The sequence below is a fragment of the Corvus brachyrhynchos genome, unplaced genomic scaffold (genome assembly GCF_000691975.1).
Source record: "Corvus brachyrhynchos isolate BGI_N302 unplaced genomic scaffold, ASM69197v1 scaffold158, whole genome shotgun sequence".
In the NCBI taxonomy this organism is placed as follows: domain Eukaryota; kingdom Metazoa; phylum Chordata; class Aves; order Passeriformes; family Corvidae; genus Corvus; species Corvus brachyrhynchos.
This window is the reverse complement of record NW_008239756.1, coordinates 1333670-1354027: the sequence shown is the minus strand read 5'-3', so window position 1 is coordinate 1354027 and position 20358 is coordinate 1333670. Positions and strand designations below refer to the sequence as shown.

The following is a 20358-nucleotide window of genomic DNA, read 5'->3' as shown; positions in this document are numbered from 1 at the left end:
AGAGCTCAGCTCCTGCCCCTCTGCAGACCCTCGGGAGGAGCTGCAGCCCCTTGAGGAGTCTCCCTTCAGTCTCCTCTGCTCCAGCTGAACAAGCCAAGTGCCCTCAGCCGCTCCTCAGACTCTTCCCCATCCCTGTGTCTGTCCTTTGGACACTGTCCAACAGCTTTAGATCCTTCTGATCTTGTGGTGCCCAAAGTGCCCCCAGCACTCAAGGTGTGGCCACCGCAGTGCAGAGCAGAGCAGGAGAATCCCCTCCCTTGCCTGGCTGGTGATGCTGGGCCTGGTGCCCTCCAGGACGTGGTGACACTGAGGGCTGCAAGGGCACACTGGTGGCTCATATCCAGCTTGCTGCCAGCCAAGGACCCCCAGCTCCCTTTCCACGTGGCTGGTCTGCAGCCTCTCGTTCCCCAGTCTGTCCATGCATCCGGGGCTGCCCTGGCACAGGATCCGGTGCCTGACGTGTTAAGCTGGGGATTGGCCAGCCCTTTCCTTTGTCAAGATCTCTCTGCAGCACATCTCTGCCTTCAAGGGAGTCAACAGCTCCTCCCAGCTGTGTGTCATCACCAAACTTACTTAGTCTGCCTTCCAGTCCCACATCCAAGTCCTTCAGGAGGAAGTTGTAGAGCACTGGGTCCTGAAACGGAGCTTTTTGGACACAACCTCTGTTTACTGTCTAGTGATGGTCAGAGCAAAAGGCCTTCAGATGTACCTGGAAAGACCTTTAAAAGGAGTTTGTGGTTCAGGGGAGCTGCTCTCGTGTCCAGGCTCTGGACGCAGTCTTCACCCAGCATTTAGAGAAACTCGTCTGTGTCTGCCAGGGTTGTCAGCAGCAGGATTGCAGTGGGTCATCAGGTCTGGTCCTACACATCCTGACCTGTTTGCTGGCTGCTTGTAAAGTGAAAATGGGTTGGTTGTTTTGGTTGGTTTGTTTGTTTTTAGTTAGTGTTTGGGTTTTTCACAGCTGGAACATTGAGGAGCAGCTGTGATCTGAGTGTATTAGCAGATAGTTCAGTTCACAACTCTCTCTGGTTGGTAATATCAGGCAGGGATAGGCAAACCCTTTTTGTGTGGCGTGGATTAGGCACCTTTCAGATCCATATCTTTCCCTTCTTGAATACTGAGATTAAGAGAGGGTATGACAACCATGAGATTATTTAATTAGGGTTGTATCTTGGGTAGAATCTCAGCCTTATACTTGTTTTGTTCATCATAGATAATTTCCTTCTTTCTTACTCTATTTTTGACCAGTCTGTCAAGATCTTTTAGACATTTCAAAGTCCTAATCTGATCCTTGCTTGGTTCAAGAGAAATCTCGTGTTTGTTTCTATGGTGAAATGCTCTATTGAGCGTTTTTTCAGTATAACTATTCAGAGGTTAAGTGCAGAATCTTTAAAGAGAATTGGAGGAAGGTTAATAACTCAGTGAATCCCAACAGAGAATAGCAAGGAGAAGGTGCTCCAGAAGCAGCAAACCTAGATACCAGTGTCCCTCAAAGCTCCACCATGCTGTTTGTCGTGGTTTGAATGCAGCTGAGCGTCAAGCACATGAAATCTGTTATTTTCGTAAGGGGAAAATAAGAAAATATTGAGGAAAACTAGAAAGCTGCGAGGCAAAACAGGTTCAAACTTAAACAGTTGCTGTACAAAGAAAAAGTTTATTACCAACAGAATTAAAAGTAAAAAGAAATAACAAGAAAATTAAAGCAAACCTCCCCTCTCTTCCAGCACCTCCCTCCTTTTACTCAATTCACACAAAGGATAACAGAACATGGGATTTTAGTCAGTGTTGCAGTTCTTGAAAAGTCTCTTTCTTTTGCTTAAGGAAAAAAAGGGTTTCTTCTGCTTCACGTGGTTCCCAAACTGCCACCAACAGCAGACCCGCCCGGAAAGAAACAATCTGCTGTGGTGTAAAACATCTCTTCCATGAAAAATCTCACAGTTCCTTCACACTGCCAGACATGGGCCATTGCATGGGGTTATTAATCTTTTTAAGGATGAGTTATTTTGGCCTGAACACAAAGGCTTTCTTCGCCACAAGTCTCTAAAAGCCTCTCACTGCTTCTCTATAGCCTGGCATAGGCACTCTTTGCAATCTTCACGGGCCACATGTGAATTCTCCATCCCCCCATGTACTTCAAATGGATTAAAGAGACAAACAGTTTGTGATATTACAGTTTCTTACAGTTCAACCCACTCCACTGTTTCATGAAAAGATTCAGAAAATCACCATCTCTGTCCCATACATGGTTTAAGGTTCTCTTTAGGTTGAGGAAGATCAGCCAAGAAAAAGTTCTTTAGCTCTTCTGACAAGACTCTTCTAATGAAATTCCCCAAGAGAGTGCGTGCATGTTATTTTTCTTCAGGAAGGTATTCATATCCATGAAGTTCCTGATGGACATTAGGTTTCGTAGGGCTTCCCTAGGACTTGGCTGGAGTAATTTGATGTTCACCAGGTGCTACTGGAGAACTTGCAGGTTTCTTTGGAGAGGAGTGGAATGTTTTGTGTATTTATTGGTTATATCTTGAATGATGCTCAAAAAGCACCAAAGAAATTCCAGTGCTTTGTGTAATGAGCTGTGATAAACAGAAAGCAAATAATAGTGAAGTATCTCAACATTCTTAAACAAAGGTGCCCTGTGGCAAGGGTCTACATTCCACTGCACATTATTTTCTCAAACTCCCCTAAAGTATAGCTGAGTTTTGCAGATTTATAAGTACATTTTATTTTCTGGCAGAAGACTGCCTGTGGTGTTCAGCACTACCAGACTTCTGGTCACTTTATATTTCTTACGCAGCTTCTCAGGGTTTATGGGACTTGTGTGTAATTAACGATAAAAAGTCTGAAAGAACTGGTAGACTGAAACCTGTCAGTTAAAATGGCTCTTGTAAGTTCTCACAGATTAAAAATTATGTTTTCTGCTGTGAGCTGCAGATTGAAATCAGTCAGAGTTCGCTGCTAACTAGTTTCTAGGTAAAAGTTGTTGATTACAGAACGAGAGAAAGAGATTTTTTTTTTTCTTTTTTTTTTTAAAGTACAGGAAGTTGCTGTGTGGGTGTCAGTGATTGGGTTATAAGTAAAATGCTCTAGTGCTTTGATCGTGGGACCTAGTGCTTATGCCCCACCCTTACCACTTCCTTTCAGTGCAGCCCCATGCATTCCACATTGCGGTTATAGCAGCGCTGTTAACCAGTGAGATTAACCACTACTGACAAGCATCTGACACATTACTCTCTATGCTCTGGACTCCTAGTCAGGCCCTTGAGTTCCTGAAGGAAGCAACTCTATATCCTAGGTAGGACGAGCAGCACTTGACCCCTCCTAGTACAGAAGGTAGTGCCCTGCCTTACTGATGCTGTGCATTAAGGATGTGGGGAGAAGACACAGGCATTGAACTGTGTGATGCTGTTCCTGCCTTTTGTGGGCCCTTTCAGACACAAGAGTTCCTTCCCCATAAAGTTAGCACCACAACAGGAGTGTGTGACCTGGCTTCCAATGGGACAAGGCACACCAAGTTGTAGGATACAATCAGTTCCCAGTGATGCTTTGCATTGTCTTGGGTTTTACCACTGAGTGTTCCTGTAGGCCTCCTTAGGAATGGGAGAGTTAACTCACACAGCCAAATGCCAGAGAGATGGTTTAATGCCTTTAAGGCTGCTGGTGCATTCAGTGACCCGTGCTCCTTATCCACCACTCAGTATTCCTGCATGGTACTAAAATGATGGGATATAGTTGGTGTCACCAGGTACTAATTGGCATCCTCCAAACAAATGTTACTGGCCCTGCTCAACTAATGATGGTCCAGGTGCGCATGGTTGCCAGAGAAGCTCAGAGACTTTTTGCCACCAACAAGTTCTTGGATGAATGTGATTCTGCCTTAATCCTGATTCCAGGAGTGATGGATGAAGTACCCAAATTTCCGGATGCATGGAGAACCCTAGAACTGGCAGTAGGTTCAAAATGGCTTCTCGTGCAAAAGTCACCTTAAAGCGTCCAAACTGGCACCCTCTGTGACCCATGACTTGCATTGGCAGCACTCTTACCTTGCTGCAGAAACATGATTCCAAGTTAAGAGAAGTATTTAGAAAGAAACTTGAGCATAGTGGGCAGGCAGTGTTTACTGAGGAGCAGTGGAGGATGCTTGAATCATTCAGAATCACCCAAGATGCAGGGGTCGAGACTCTCAGGAAGAAGAGCTTTTGTGATGAGTCCTCAAGCTCAAGGACCAAAAAAGTATCCACCTCTTGGGTGCCCAGCAGAGGTGGGACATGAACCTGTTGGAGTGAGTCTGCACAAAGCACAAAGATGATCAGAGAGATGGAGCAGCTCTGCTATGAGGAAAGGCTGAGAGAATTGGGATTGTTCAACCTGAAAAGGAAAATCTTTGGGGTGACCTAACTGTGGCACTCCAGTACCTGAAGGGAGCCCACAGGAAAGATGGAAAGAGACTATTTACAAGAGCCTGGAGTGACAGGACAAGGGGGAATGGCGTCACACTGACAGAGAGTAGAGTTAGATGGGATGTTGGAAAGAAATTCTTCCCTGTGAGGGTGGTCAGGCCCTGGCACAGGCTGCCCAGAGAAGCTGTGGCTGCCCCATCCCTGGCAGTGTCCCAGGCCAGGTTGGACAGGGCTTGGAGCACCCTGGTCTAGTGGAAGGTGTCCCTGCCCGTGGCAGGGGCTGTTACTGGATGAGCTTTAAGGTCCTTCCCACCCAAACCATTCTGGGATTTTGTGATATTAGTGGAAGAACCTTCACCACAGAGCAGTGTGAAACCTTTGACCTCTTCTAAATTTTTATTGCTTGCATATAGTGGTTTTCACCCTTTTAACCTTGAAAGAATGGAAGTCCTAAAAGCACAGGAAGAAAATACGCTTTTCAATTTCAGTGTGCTGCTTTCTTGCAATGATTCTTTAACAAACGCAATTACTTTAACACTCTACCTTTTTTTAGCTTGTGTAAATGTTATAATTTATATTATGTTATTGTATATTAGTGATTAATAGAGGTAGTGAATATTATATTAATAGTGAACTTCTTAAATGCTTAATGCACTTAAAAAATTCCATTTTTCATTGGGGTGCTAATATATAAATAGCAGAAAAATACAATGTAACTTGGAATGTATAGAATCATAGAATCTCAGACTCATTCGTCTTGGAAGGGGCATTTAAAGACCATCCAGTTCTAACCACGCCTGCCTTGGGCAGGAACACCTTCCACTAGACCAGGTTGTTTCAAACCGCATCCAAACTGGCCTTGAACAGTTCCAGGGATGAGCACTCCACAACCACTCTGAGTAAATTTAAAGGAATAACATATTGAATTCATCCTATATAAGAAATAAATTAGTGGAGTTATTTAGCTGCTATTTGAAATACAGGTATTAAAATAATTTACATTGGTAAATTACTATTCCAGACTGCACATGGGGAGTTTGTCAAAAAAACTTCAGCTTTGTTTTGTGATCCATTTATTTTTTGTAGCTCTGGTCTGTGATGGCAACTGAATATTGGCATTTCAGAGGTTAGTGGTTAACACCTCTGTGTTAACTTTTTTGAGTTAAGGGCTTCAGTTCTGTTCTCACGGTGTTTTTATTACTTTTTATGGTTTTGAAATGTTAAAGTATTGGAAAAATATAGGTGACAGTAGCCTGCTGTGGGTTAGGAAGCATGACTCTGGTCCCTCAGAGAGGCCTGGTCCTGTGGAGCTCCAGACCTCAGTGCAAGCACAAAGGTCTGCACAGTGTTTAATATGAGTGACTAGAAATTATTACAAAATAATAGTAATGGTGTTACTGATAATGAATTTAATCAGTCAAGGTATTAGGGTTCAGTATTTCACCAAATCACTAATTGCAAGACTGCTAGGTGTATTTTGTTGTTCTACCAACAAAGACAGAAAAGGCTGATTTAAGCAAAATCTGACTGATCAACTCCCGTTTTTTCATCTTGCCAATTGGTTGATAAATGATATCTGAACCTGTTGGTGGCTTAAAAAAATAAAAAGGGGCAGGGGTTTAAGAGCTTAACAGGTCTTCAGGATCTTAATATTGTGTTTATTGAACCAATTGAAAACTTACAGCTGCGCTGGATGCTGTAATCCATCATCTACAGAAACACTAATTCCCTAATTTGGGGTGGCCATGCTTTGCCTGTTCTTAGAAGTGTGGTTGCAGAAGGTTGTTGTCAGCCCCAGGGAAGCTAGAAGTGCAAGAAAAATTACCAGCCAAGTCCCAGAACATCTTTCTGTTCTGTTCCTGTGGTGCAGGGAGCTTGCAAGGAAAATTGCAGATAGATTGGCCCACTCAAGTGCTCACGGTTATGGAGGGATCCTGAAAGAGCGTCTTCTGCTGGCACTTTGACCTCAATGCTGTAGTGAGTAGATACCCAGATAATCACCCATATGCAGACATATTCCAGGTTTCCCTGGACCAGGATTGTCCAACTGAAAGTTTTAGATTCACTCTTCGGAGGTGTCTTTTGTACCCCTGGGACCATTTCAGAAGCCTCTTGCTCCTTCTGTGTGTAACAGCTGCTGGCCCAGCTCAGGGCAGTGCAGGCAATGTTTGTGCAGCTTCTGCTGCTCCCTTCCTTTGTGTTTGATGCTTCCTCCTCCTTCATGTCAACGATAAATATAGTTCTTTTTTGTATGTGTCACTTCTCTAAATTTAAGGCATTTTATGGTTTGACTGTTTTTGCAATTTTAGACTTATTTTTCATCTTTAAGGCAGCCCCAGAGCACCGTCAGTGCACATTGACCTCATGCTGACACTTTCCAGTGAGGTAAAGAAGGCTTAGATCTTTCTTTGCTGCTTTTTGAGTCGGACATATAAATGGGTTTTAGTAGTTCGTTTGCCTAAGATGTGTCTTCAGTGTCTCACTAGACCAAAATTAAGATTTTACAATTTGTTCGGTATCTTGCTTAAAAATGCAGCCAAAGTCTGAATGCTTAGTCTTGTACATTTACTGAATTCAGTTCTTGAAAGAAAGTGATGCCTTGTGAATACTTAGTGTTTAAACACATTACGTTTTTGTGGACCTTTGTTTTTTGATTTGCACCATGTACAGTGTCCCCATGTAGAAATTTGCTCTATGTATTTAGTTAGATAAATTTTAAAAGAAAGAAGCCATGTTAGGTATAATGGATGTCATCAGGAGTTAGCAACAAAAGAAAGGATTGTGTTAATCAGCAAAAAATAATGTAAAATAATTCCCTTGATTTAATTTAGATTTAACTCTAAATTATGTAGATTCATTGAAGTTGTGGGGATCAATCATTTGGTCTAGAGCAGGGTGTACAGAGTTCTGTTCTTTACTCATTGTGAGATCACAGGAGTGTTGGGATGTTTACTTCTGCGTGATACCACACACCTGTTTCCTTAGAACTTTTTAAGCACCCAGAGTTATTAACAAGTACCATGGTGCCTGTTTACCTTTATTTTTTTCCCCTCATCTGCAGCCAAGAGTGAGAAAATCAGCCTCAAAGTTGTGACTGACAGGAAAAGTGTTTTTATTTTTCATGCCTTCTAGAAGACCTGACAGTTGCAGTAGAACACAGGCATCCCTTGTTGTGTAGGATAAGTGACTCATGGGTGGAGCACCTGCTTGGCCACAAGCTAAAAATTCCATTCACGCTTTGATTCTCTTGTTTATGCTGACCTCTCACAGTAAAGATATCTCAGTACTGATGGTTGAAAGAGGTTGTTCAGAAGCCGTTTCAGAGCAGATTGTTGGGCTGAACATGTAACGATTTCTCACCTTTCAAGGAGTTTGTAGATTGTCAGAATATTTCTCTTAAGCAAAAGTTTTCAGTGAACTCAAGGTGCAAACTTTGCAAATATTAAGCAAAAACAGTTCTGAGGGGATTTTGCATGGGAAAACTTCTCCCTTCTGTTACTAAAAACATGTTGTGATTTTTTGCAAAGAACATTATCATCAAATAGTTGAGTTCGAAATACAGCGCAGAAATAGCCCCTGTTGAAGACAAAGACCTCTGGGTATTCTATAGAAAATTTGGTTTAATGTAACTAACCTTCAGGCACAGTTTGAAAACTAGTAATCATTTTTCTGTGAGTTTGTAAAGTTCAGTTTATGAAGGTTTTACGCTGCATCGCTGGAGGAGCTGAATAATCCTAACGGGATGGTGGAAAACATGCTGAGTAAGTTGGGAATTAGGTGTGAATTTGGTAAACTGCCAAGAGAAAGATGTGCTGGGAGGCACCTGACACTACTTCTGCCACGTGAAAGACAGGAGAGGTGGAAACCCTGGGATTGTATGTTCAGGTATAATCACAGGTATGGACTTAACTCACCCTATCACTCCTTACCCTCTGCAGCACAACTCTGACTTCTTAAAGGATATTTTTCAGTTTAGAAAGTTTCCTGGAAAGGAGCCCTTGTTTAGTGAAAGTTTAAAGTTGTGTCATTTCCACTCTGTCCTGTTTGCCCATGAGCCTGATCCATCCAGGCTTCAAAGGCAGGAAAAATGCTGCTTCTCATCATTCAGGAAGATCCTCCTCTGTGCAGAAAGTTGGGCCCAGCATTGAAGCATAGAATATTGAGACAACTCTAAATGGTTCACTTCGTTGTCAATATCTTGTAATTCAGTAAGACAAATTTTGTGCTTGCATTCTACCAGTGAGGTTGTATTAGCTTTGAAATATAGATCTCAGCCCTCCAAACTCAAGTTTGCTGTGGGGTATGAAATTAGATAAGCCCTTTGTATGGGTGGAGCTCGCTCTAAGTAACAGCACTTGCTGTGGTAAACCATTTTGTTCATCATCTCTTTTTGCTGAAGTGAGTCCTCGGTGTGGTTTGGGTGCACCACTTGGGTAACTGCTGAAACTGCTGTGGTTTCAGAATAGGACCTGTTTTGCTTTTTTCTGAACTTTTTTCCCCTGCAACTATTAGCAGAAAAATCGAATAAGGGTTAAAACTGTTTGCCTGCCATACCTCAGAATGATGAGCGGAGTCATGTAAAAATACAACATTTTCCAGCAAATGGAAGATTAACGCAATCTCAGTTATGACTACATTTTGCAGTATTACAATTTTGCCAATGTCCTTCAGTACAGCTGGTAACCTTTTAATGTGGTTTGGGTACTTTTGCTTTACATTGTAGAAATCCTGTACCCACGTTTTTGACCCACTAAACACGGGACTACAAAAAGCCCTGTGTACTTAAGTGGGAGACTTGCTGTAAGTCAGCAAAGACATCAGAAAGATAATTCTGGTGTTTTTATTACTAATTTATGGCTAGTAAATGTGTAAATTCGAACATCGGACTGAACCAAACAAACTCTGCCAAGACCATGTTTGGTCTTCTCAAGACCACGTTTGCAGAGTGTGGCAGAATAAAGCAAACCATAAGCTATGTACAAAGGGCACTAAAAGACTGATTTGGACTTGGATGGTCCTCGTGGATCTCTTCCAGCTCGGGAGGTTCTGTGATTCTAGGGGCTCATTGAGGACTCTTTTGAGTGCTGAGGTTGGTGTATTTAGAGTAGGTGCTGCCCTTAAAATGGCTCTGCAAAAGATAAACTTGATTGCATAAGGGTTTCCTTCTCACTTTTTAAAAATTTTTTCAAAATAGAAAAATTATCACCCTATTCTATTCTTTAACATCAAAAAATCTGAAGAAAATGGCACTCAGGGTGTAAAATGAAAGCTTTCAGTATCATTAGCAATAACTCTCATTACAGGGTGGCATTTCCTCTACAGCAAAGTGATTCGTTGTGATCTTTTGTGAAGATGAAGCACAAGAAACCCCGATGCTCTGTGCAGGTTCAAAACCACCAGGGGCTTTGTGCAAAACCTTAAGCAGGCCACCCAGAAAAACCAGGCTTGCTGAACAAATATGTTGCAAACCTGGCATTTGTGTTAACAGTCACCAATTCCACAAAGTAGTTTCGCTAGCAGAAGATTTAACCTAAGAAAACAGCAGCTTTAAAATGGGTCAGTTTTGCCTCCATCAATCCAAATTGGTTTTGGGTGATACAGGGTGAGGTATGAGGGGGAATTTCCTTGCTGGTAACTGGCAATAGAGGAAGGAGAAATAATGGAGAGGGCTCTTGTTTTGCCTTGACCAGAAACTGGAAATGCAGATACTTTAATTCTCAGTTTGGATGGAGCTTGGAGCAACCTGGTCTAGTGGAAGATGTCGCTGCCCAAGGCAGGGGGTTAGAACTGGATGAGCCTTAAGGTACCTTCCAACCCAAACCATTTTGGGATTCTATGACTCTAATTTAAAACAAGTTAAAATAAGTTGCTCTTTCATGTGGAGAATTACATACAAAATGCTGAGTTGCTCATCCCTTGCCAGGTTTGTATGTCCCCTGGCATGGGATGGCTGTGGCAGTGTTGAGATCTGAAGGCCACGGGGATGGGCAGGATGGGAGTGCAACACTCCGTTCCAGAGAGCAGAACGTGGCCTCTGGGAAGGCAAGTGGGGGTGAGGGAGGGTCCATGCTTGGGAGGAGAAGAATTTCCTGTATGTTGTGTCACTTCCTTCCATGAAGGACAAAGCACTGGCCTGATCTGCTTCTTTAGGAGTCACACAGGTGGTTTCCACCATGGGGATCTGTGTACCTGTGTCACATACGTTATCCAGGATGCAGCATGTACTGAACCATGGAAAAGAGTACTGGCATGAGCTTTAAGAGATCTCCTTCATCTTCCAGCTTCAAGGCAGCTGAACCTGTGTTGTTTCTAGGAACTTTCTCAAACCTCATGGATGTGTTGATGAAGTGGCTCTCCAGAGCAATGGTTGTGGCCCCAAGGCTACCAGAGCTCAAGGAGCATGTGGACAACGCTCTCAGGCGCAGGGCGGGACTGTTGTGGTGCCTGTGCAGGGCCAGGGGTTGGACTGGATGATCCGCGTGGGTCACTTCCAACTCAGGATGTTCTATGATTCTATGAATGTGATAAGTTCCCTGGGCAGTCTGGAGTATCCTTAAGTTTTAAAAATGCTGTGGATTGTCTGATGTGAATCTCTTTTGGTCAGGTCTAAATCCATTCACCTTTTTCCTGATGGAAGACTTGCAGGACTATGATCAGGTTCCCCTCAAAACTCAGGTTCCCCTCAGGACTAAACAAATCCAGTTCTGTCTCTTACTGCATGTGCCTTGTTTTCCATGTCTCTGCTTGCTTGTGCAGCTGGGGGCTTCCTTGCTTCCCACTTTCTCTGCAGCTCGATGCCTGCCAGTGGTGCCTGTATTGCATCAGAGTCTGATGTTGACACTGCACTAATGAGAGTCTGCGGGATTTCCTCAGCTCCCTGTAAACCTGATGCCCTCAGTTCCCTGTGTACCCAACTCCTTCAGCTCCCTGTCCATGTGTGCCTCTGACTTTGGGGAATAGAGGCCAGCTGAGTACAAGGAAGGATGGCCTTTTGGCTGGCCCTGGGGTAGGAGAGGCTGACCTGGGATTTACTGGAAGTTGCTGCATAGGTCATTTACTTAGTGCAAGTTTGCTAATCTTTATTTCCCTTTGATGAAAGTATTTCCACAGATCTGAGCATATTTTATGACATTCATGAGCATGTATCAAAGTACTTTCTGAAAAGCTCCCAGGCTATGACTTAGATGTGCCAAGTACACTCTGAAATTTGGGGGTTGATCCCATTTCTCTGTGCTTTCCTAGTATGTGTATCATAATGGGAATAAATTATAAGATTCCTATTAAATTAAAGAATTGGACGTTTCGAAACAGATAGCTCTATTACTGCAAATAATGCATGGAATTCAGGTTATTATGCAGGAAGTTGTAAGTATTTGTTATTTTAAGAAGGTTTCTAGATTTTCCTTTATCAAGTACGCATTGCAATCAACAATGTTCATCCAAGGAGTATTTTCCCTGGAAGCTGGATGAGTACTTGTCAGGAGCAATCTTTTTTTTGGGGGGGAGGGGAGAAATACATTTATCTGTTTAATTATTCGACCTCACAAAATAGTCTTTTGGCAAGGGGAATTAAAAACTAACCATTGAGGCTTTAATTGCAATGTATGAAGTATACACATATTATTTATGAGCATACACAATAATTCCTGTGATTTCATTTGTTGTTGGGGTGGAATATAAGAGCAGTCACCTACAAAAGGTGGGTTGTGGAGCAAACACCCCAGAGCAAAGTGATTTCTAATCAGCCTCTTTTTCTTTGCATATGTGGTGGTAAAAGGATAAACGGTTCCAGGAAAAAACATAGAATGCAGGCATTCTGTAAAGTGATGGCTAAGTTACTCTTTAATCCTATTTAACATGACTTATCTTTAGTGATACATGTTTTTACGTATTTTGTCTTCTGTATAATACCAAACTTGAAATATCTCTAATCCTGGAAAATCAAAGTCATACTTGTCAAATTTTTCTGACCAAATGTCTTTAAAATGGGTTTCATCATTTAAAATCTTGATGGTATTAATATTTTGGTATGTATGAGATAAATAAATCCATTTAAATAAAACAACTGTTTTAGATTATTTGCATTGGGAAATGAATACCATTATATTTGGTTAAATTTTCACCCACCCCAGGAAGGATGGATGATGCTAAAGTGTATCAGCACAGTTTCCGATTTCAGGGCTTTGCATTGTCCATGGTAAGTAACTTCTCTTTTTCTCCTTTTGTTTTTTTTTCCTAAACTTTCCAGGTAAAAGTACTCCTGTAAGCCACCTTGGGTCTGCAGATTTTTCCAAGCCCCATGATCCATTCCAGCCATTTGGGGCTGGCAGCAGTGACCTGTTTCAAAGTAAAAAGGGGTTTGGGGACCCATTTAGTGGAAAAGATCCATTTGCTCCCTCCTCTTCAAGTAAAACTTCTAAAGACTCTTCCTTGGGGTTTGCAGACTTCAGCTCTGTAAGTTAAGTTCCTTGTCTCTGAGCAAACCACTTTCTGCTCTGCTTGCAGCAATCTCTGTTGGGTTTTTGTCTTACCTGCAAACCTACTGTTCCCTGGCTTCTGTCTCTCAGTACCTTCATGCTGTCCTCATTGTTTTTGTATTAATATTTCTGTAATAAAAAGGCGTTATTTCAATAAAAAAGAAGTTTCCTACTAAATTTTCAAGGGTTTACTTGCATTTAAGTTATTTTAGTACAGTGTGCCTTTACTCTCAAATTCTTTGTAGCAGAATCTGTGTATTGTTTTTGTTGCATGGAGGCTATTTTGTAAACGGATTTTTGGGAGCCAATGATGTAAAGACTCAAAAACAATTGATGAAAACGTTTCTATAGCAATTTCACCATATCCTGAGAAGCAAATCCTTAAAGGGAAAGTTTCTAAAAAGTACTTGTAACTGTTTGTGGAGAAAGTTCTGACAAATTTGTTGCGATGTTTGCTGTATATGATGGAATGTGGTCATAGAGAGACACAGATGAGAGAGAGATTGAAAATTTAGCTGTTGAATTTTGTTCCTGTTCCTGATGTTGTAGAAAAGACAAAGAAAACAAAATGGTTTTGTAGAACCAAGATAGAAAGGTCCACACTGCACTCCAAAAGACAGTCCCAGAAAGTTTGAAAACAAAGCCAGGTCCCCATTCATTGAAAATGTCGGGGTTTCCAAAGCCTTTGGTTTTAGTGCTGAAATTGGGAACCGTGGTAAATGCAGTGGTGGTGTGGTTCTTATTGCTTCCATAAGTGGATAGAATCTGTTCCATCCCCAGCCTCAGGCTTCTTCCTCCTTTCACATGTTTTTGTTCTCTCATGTTGCCACGCAGTGAAGTTGCGAACTTAATCTGTTCCTTAACTCTGCTGGACACAGGTCAGCGTTCAACAAGGGGAGATATTTAAGCTGAATCTTTCAGGTTGTTTCTTTTAAATGTTTTCAGGGTTTTTTTCCTGGTTATTATTTAATATTAAATGTGTATCACTTTCCTATTTGATATTGTTAGCTGAGGTCATCTGTGCAGACTTTAGTTGGCCTCAGGGCTTTAATTTATCACTTTCGAAACGTCCAAGTTCAAGATTTGATGTATGTTTGACCACAGCTAGTTGGATTTGCACAGTTAAATTCTGATTGTATACAAACTGGTGACATTCTTAATAAAAATAAGACACGAAACCTGCTTTATCTGAAGTTTCTTCAACAACATCTAATTTCTTCCTGCAGTGAAAGACAAATGATGGAATGGAGTGACCGTTACCCAGTTACTGTCATCTTACTTTCCAGACTGTATTTCTTAAGTTAAAATGTGGTTTACTCTGAGTGATTGTATCAAATGATTAACCAAAATCTATGATCCCAATCCTGGTGGGTGCTCCAGGGTCACATTTGCTGTGCCATCAGGTTTTCACCTCAGATTAACTTTAGAAGATAAGGAAAAGTAGGAAAAATGAGATAATGAGCAGTAGTCACTTAACGATTCCTGTTAAATGGCATTTCATCAAATGAAATAAATTTTAAAATCAGTTTTCTGAATTAATTTCTCCTCCTGTAAGAAAAAAAGAAGTGTTGACTGAATTTGGCTGAAAAGACTGAGATTTGATCCCTTTTCTCCTCAATTTATGGGGGTTTTTCCTTTCCTATAATGCAATTTTGCTGCTACACTTGACAATTCTTAATCCTTCTGTGTGATGTTTTAAATGTACCAGTTACCTTGAAGTCATTGAGAATACTGTGCTTCTCTTTGCCTCTTGGCTGGGAAACTTTGTTCATAATGGAAATGAAAATCAGTTTTACTTACAGAAGGTTTTTGACATCTACTTCGAATCCATGGAATCTGAGAACAGAGTCATGTAGGACTGAATAATCAGATAACCTGATTTAACTGAAATCCTTGACTGTTGCAAGAAAGAACATGAGAACCTTCATTATATTTTAGTAGGAAAATCTGGTGCTTTTTTGACGCACTGTTCCATTCATGCACCCAGAGTTTACGTATGTTTTCATTGCATTCTTAACTTTGTTGCTGTCATTAAATACGATTCATTGGAACAAAACAAAGTCTTTTGGTAGCTCAGATTTCAGGTATCTCTGGGTTCCAGCTGCAGTTTACGGAACAACAAGAAAAATCACTTTTTTGCCAACAGAAAGTGTTTAAGTTTCCAAGAAACAGAACACTTAGAACTAAGCTTTTTGTCTCCATACAAGCTGGTAATTCAGTACACACAAGTCAGTGGAGCTTTTTGTGATTTGATTCATCTTGCTGCAGTCCGCTGGTTTCCTCATCTATGCCTTGGGTCTGTACTTCTGAAAAAGAAAAGAAAAAGAGGGGTTTAATGCAGTTACACATGTGACACATTTATAGACTTGGTGAAACCTGGACATATGCAAAAAAAAAGTTATTGTATTAAATTACCTGTAAATTACCTTTTTATAGACAATCCGTGCAAGAATCTGTGGCATTAATTAACTGTTCTATATTTATTTCACTACTCAATGGTGAGAGTTATCGCCTGAAAATTGTACTTTGTGCCAATGACTTGTAATAAGGCACATCCAGCTTTGTTTCCAATGAATCACTGGCCTATTTTTCCTTTTTTTTTTCTCACTCAGCACTTTTAACCACAAAAATATAACTTGTGTCCCATAAACAAGTTATAATTGGGGTTCTCATAAACTTTGGAAGCCTTATCCTAGAATGGAAGCTATAGAAGTAAAACTGGTTTATCAACATGAAAAAAACATCCCAGATGGTTTGACCAAAGCTTCTTGTATTTCTGAAGATAGTAACTGTTAATTCTCCATCCCAGCTGTAGGATCTACCTGAATTCCTGGACTAAGTGGAGAATTCCTGCTTCTGTTTGAATCTGTCTTTACCTTGAAAAAAATAATCTATTTAAAATTTAGTGAGCTTTTCAATCTTGCCTATCAGCTGATATTATTTAAATGAGGAATTGTAATAGGGTCTCTCCATTTTAAAAGGAAAATACCAAAAGGTGTTACACTTCTGTTGTATTCTAGTAATATCCAAATGCAAAGATTCTCGTCTAAATTTTTATAGCAAGGAAAGCAGAGAAAAGTAATTTTTTTTTTTGCGTCAAATAATCTCAAAAGTCATGTGGAGAGAAATAAAATGAGGAATGATGGGCATCCAGGGACATAATTAAATTATGAGTAAATGAAAGTTGGGCTTGAGTTGAAAGAAATTCAAATAGGCATATTTATTTAAAAATACATAAAAAAATAAAAATTACAGATACAGTGCAGGGTGGAGGAGGAGGCTGGGGTGGGGCCATTACATAGTGTATATGCAGCTAGGCAGGGTTTAGCACTGAAACTTGCATTTTAACACAGTTCAATATTTCAGGTTGGTCTGGGCAGGTGTAGCTGCATCAGTTTGTGCCATGGCACAGCAGGCTGTGCTCAGAGTCACTGTGTCCTGGGCCACAGGGAATTTGTGCAGTATACATCCAGCTGAAATTTTTCTCCTCAAAAAAACCCTCAAATAATATGTTTTCCTGCATACAAAAAAAACCCCCAAAACAAACAAACAAACAAACAAAAAAGGAAACAAAACCCCCCCAAAACAAATGAACAAACAAAACCCCAACAACAACAACAACAAAAAACCCCAAACCAGCAGAAGCAGATTTTAGAAGTGGGCTTTAATGCAAACATTTGCGTGCAGCTTTTCCCATCCTCCTCCTCCTCAGCAAATGCTGAAATTAACTGGGAACAGATAATATTTGAATTTAAAATTGCTATGATTTCAATAAAATAATTTAAGATTCTGTGCAAAAAGTTCAAACAAGCAAACTTCTGCATCTTTCAGTGGTAAACACTAGAATATAATTTCAGACGAGTTTTGCTGCACTGTACTTTTGTTTTGGGAAACCCAAACAGGTTTAGGAGCTGAATGTTATAGAGTGTGGTACTTTCTTAGTGTTCTCTGCTGAAGTAAGCTGGATTCGCTGACATTATTTCTTACTGGAGAAACTCTGTGTGTATTTTATGAACAGCAGCAGAAGCACTTTCGGTAACTTTTGATTTGGTGATGAAACTTCCCACATGTCAGCAGTGTCCAAAATCACTTAACAAACCCCTCACCCTTAGCAGGTACTACCACAATAAAACTTTCTGCTGTGCAGTTGCACAAGTATAAATAACTATTGGCTTTACCAACTATTTACTAGCTTTTACCAGCTATTTCTTCTTAAAAATGTCTGTAGTTGCTGTGCTTCCAAACCATTAACTTCCTTTTTTTTGTGTTTGTGGAGTTCTTGTTTGGCCGTTTTCATACCCAACTGAGCCACAGATGCAGGGACTTGCATCCCATGTGGGTTAATTTCCAGGTGGGAGGAGGAAGAAACTAAGGAAATAAACTAAGGAAGTAAAGGAAGGAGGAATTAAGGAAATAAATCAAGGGAGGAAGTGAAGGAGGAAGAAATTAAGGAAATAAAGGATGAAGTGAGGAAACCAGTGAGTGAATTTCTATCTCAATCTAGAACTGCCCTAAGACAGCCTGATGTACTTGACCTGTATATTTAATAAGTCTGATTCTTTGTATTTTTTGCATAATTTTTTTGAGCTGGTTGGTAACTTTAGTAATTCATTTTCCGTTTTCGTTTTTTAGTTTGGAAATGAGGAGCAGCAGCTGGCCTGGGCAAAGCGGGAGAGTGAAAAAGCAGAGCAGGAAAGACTGGCTCGGTTGCGGAGACAAGAACAAGAAGACCTCGAGTTGGCCATTGCACTCAGTAAGGCTGACATGCCAGACTCTTAAAGGGGGTCTCGGGCTCCACCCTGTCTAAGAGAAACCTTGGAACAAGGCTTTTATAAAAATACTAAATCCTTGGTTTATATTGTGAAAATAATTTTAGTCACCTTCAGATGGAAACAGGACTGGCTGGTTGTGTCCAACCAGGCCCTGTGTGGCTTCTCAAGTGCATAATCTCCAGGAAACACTGTATAAGCTGTATTATATGTTCTAGATAAAATTTATTGCTTATAAGGAATTTAATGTATAATCCTAAGGTACTGAAAGTTTCTTTATCTGAAACACAAATGTTGCATAGAGTAAACTGCAGCTTGTGAATCTGGTTTTTTATAACCTGAATTCCACTGGGCCTTTGAGGCTGCAGTATGAATTACAAAGAAAATGTCATAAAAAGAGAATATTTATAGAATTAGCTTTCACTTGTTACATTTATTTAATAATTCATGGTAGGCTAATCAGTACATCTTCTGTATCATCTATGTCAAAGCATAAACTCATTATTAGATGGTCCCTTTTTATCCAGAAGTCGTGGCATTTACAAAAGAATCTGACAATTTATGTATGGTGGATACAAACTCTGAACTCCATAAAACAGTACAAATTTGAAGACTCCAGAAATTAGTAGTACTTCTAATTAAAACATTTGTTTGCATTGAGTTTTAGTAATTGTATGCGACTAAAAGAGGGAGTGAATTCAGTTGTAGTAAATGGGATAAATAACTTAGCAGTTACATTATGAAGTAAAATTTTGCTTTATTGTAAGCGAACAGATTGCAGGATGGTGATACACATTTGGGTGCTGCTTTAATGTGACATCAAGAAATCAAGTGGTGGAAAAGTTGCCAAGGTTGAGGAGTGCTCACCCTTACAACTCATTGTACCCTCATTTACTCCAACTCTGAGCACACAGACTAGGTTGTGTTACCCAAGTGACTGGTACAGTCCCTACCTCTGCTTCTTTAATTCCACCTCTTTGGGGTTACAGATCAAGCAGATTTAGCTGAAATCAAGCCAAGTTGAATCAGATTTTAGTTGCCAAATACACATTCACACATCAGTTCTGGCAGCACTGTCTGGGTTGGCTCTAAAATACCGTTTGCAGTACTCAGACCAGGTAGGAACAGGTTTTATGTGCACTGAATGCTTCCACCTGGAAAAGACAACACAGAATGTGTTTGACATTAGAAAAATGAGTCTGTGAATTTAATTTGCTTACTAGAAATGCCTTTTCTGATTACAGGAATTCTAAAACTTCAGTTGTGTTTGCCTTGGAATTTTCTGTCTCATGGAGTAGGGATCTAGCACAACATTTTTAAATGTCCTCAGTCTTCTTTCCTGCCCTTTGTTCTCTGGGTATGCAAAGCTTTCCATTCTGGGTTTTTACTGATGCAGCACTTATCTTACAACATCTTCTCTATTTTTTTTTTAATGTGATATTCCTTCATCATCTTTAATGTGTTTCTATTTTTTACGTCCTTGCTTCCTTACTTTTATTTTCATACTGCAACGATAGTGCCTGCTCAGTGAATGAAAACAATCTTTCCCTGTTCCGTTGGGATTGCCTTACCCTGAATGCTTTCCTTACACAGAGGAGTCAGATTGGATCATTTTAAGCATCTTGGTAGTTCTCAGCTCTGGAATTCAGCCAAGATGTGGCATTTGTACTCTCAGGCTTTTGTGGGGAGGTAGGTGGGTGGGTGGGTGTGCAGACAGACACATCCATCCATGTTTAGGATGTTATTTTTAGGAGTCACAACTCCCCTTTTGCTGTGTGTCTGCTGTGCTAATGGTACCATGTGAAATGATGTGAACCTTTTATTCTCAGAAGGGAAGAAGATTTATTTCTTATACCAAAACCAACCGTATAATGATCTTTAATACTGTCCTTTAATGAGCCCTTTGGGATGCAATAGAAGCTATTTCTAATTGTGCAGAACCTGAATTGAAATCCCTTCCTGTTGCAATGATTTTTCTCTAATAGATGTTTGATTACATGATCAAGCATACTAAAACATCAAAAAATTCTCTCTTCTGTTGGTGTATAGGACTTGAAGTCTCTGAGAGCTAACTTAGGTCTGTCTTTAGGTAACATGATAAAACTTTTGCTGTGAAAGAGCAATTTTCAAAAGCAAGTGGCTGCAGGATTCTCAGTGAAGTTAAACACACTGTATCCATGTGTAAGATCCTCCTGCTCACTTGGACACAAGTCCTTGTGGTCTGTCTTCTGCTACAGTAAAATTTAGAAAGGAATACCAGTTCTGGACTGGATAATGTCACTCCAGAGGGACAGGTGGATGACTAAGTAGCTTGATGCAGTTTTGAAGTTCTGTACAAGACTTTCTGCTGCTTTGTCAGGGCCCTAAAATACTGAATTTATAATGCTTCTAAGCCAATGAGATGGTGTTTTCAAGATGTCCAGCAGGGAGGCAGAAATGTGAATTAATATTCACATTCATTCTATACAGAGATAGGGCTTGTTTTTGTATTTCCTTATTGACTCTCCCTCATATTTGCTTGGACAGTAACTGCAGATCAACAAATGAACAAGGACGGAACACAACATGTTGTCTATGCACAGTATTAGATTTAGGAACCTTAAGTTTTCTGAAACACTCTTGATTCAAAATGTTGTCACTGCAGTAGAAGAAAACCTAGCTGTGATTTCTCACTTTGTATTTAATCTAGTTTTCCATATAAAAAGGAAGATTCCC

The 20358-nt window shown here is 40.5% G+C and overlaps 1 protein-coding gene across 1 annotated transcript in view; it reads left to right on the top strand.

The window, feature by feature from the left end:
* EPS15L1 (epidermal growth factor receptor pathway substrate 15 like 1) overlaps window positions 1-20358 on the top strand; it is a 51073-nt gene that overhangs the window by 28201 nt on the left and 2514 nt on the right. The window contains exons 25-26 of the mRNA XM_008639991.2: window positions 12646-12851; window positions 17507-20358. The exon at window positions 17507-20358 is cut by the window's right edge and continues 2514 nt beyond it. Coding sequence (XP_008638213.2) covers window positions 12646-12851; window positions 17507-17653 — 353 coding nt within the window. The 3' untranslated portion in view covers window positions 17654-20358. The remainder of the gene's footprint in view (window positions 1-12645; window positions 12852-17506) is intronic.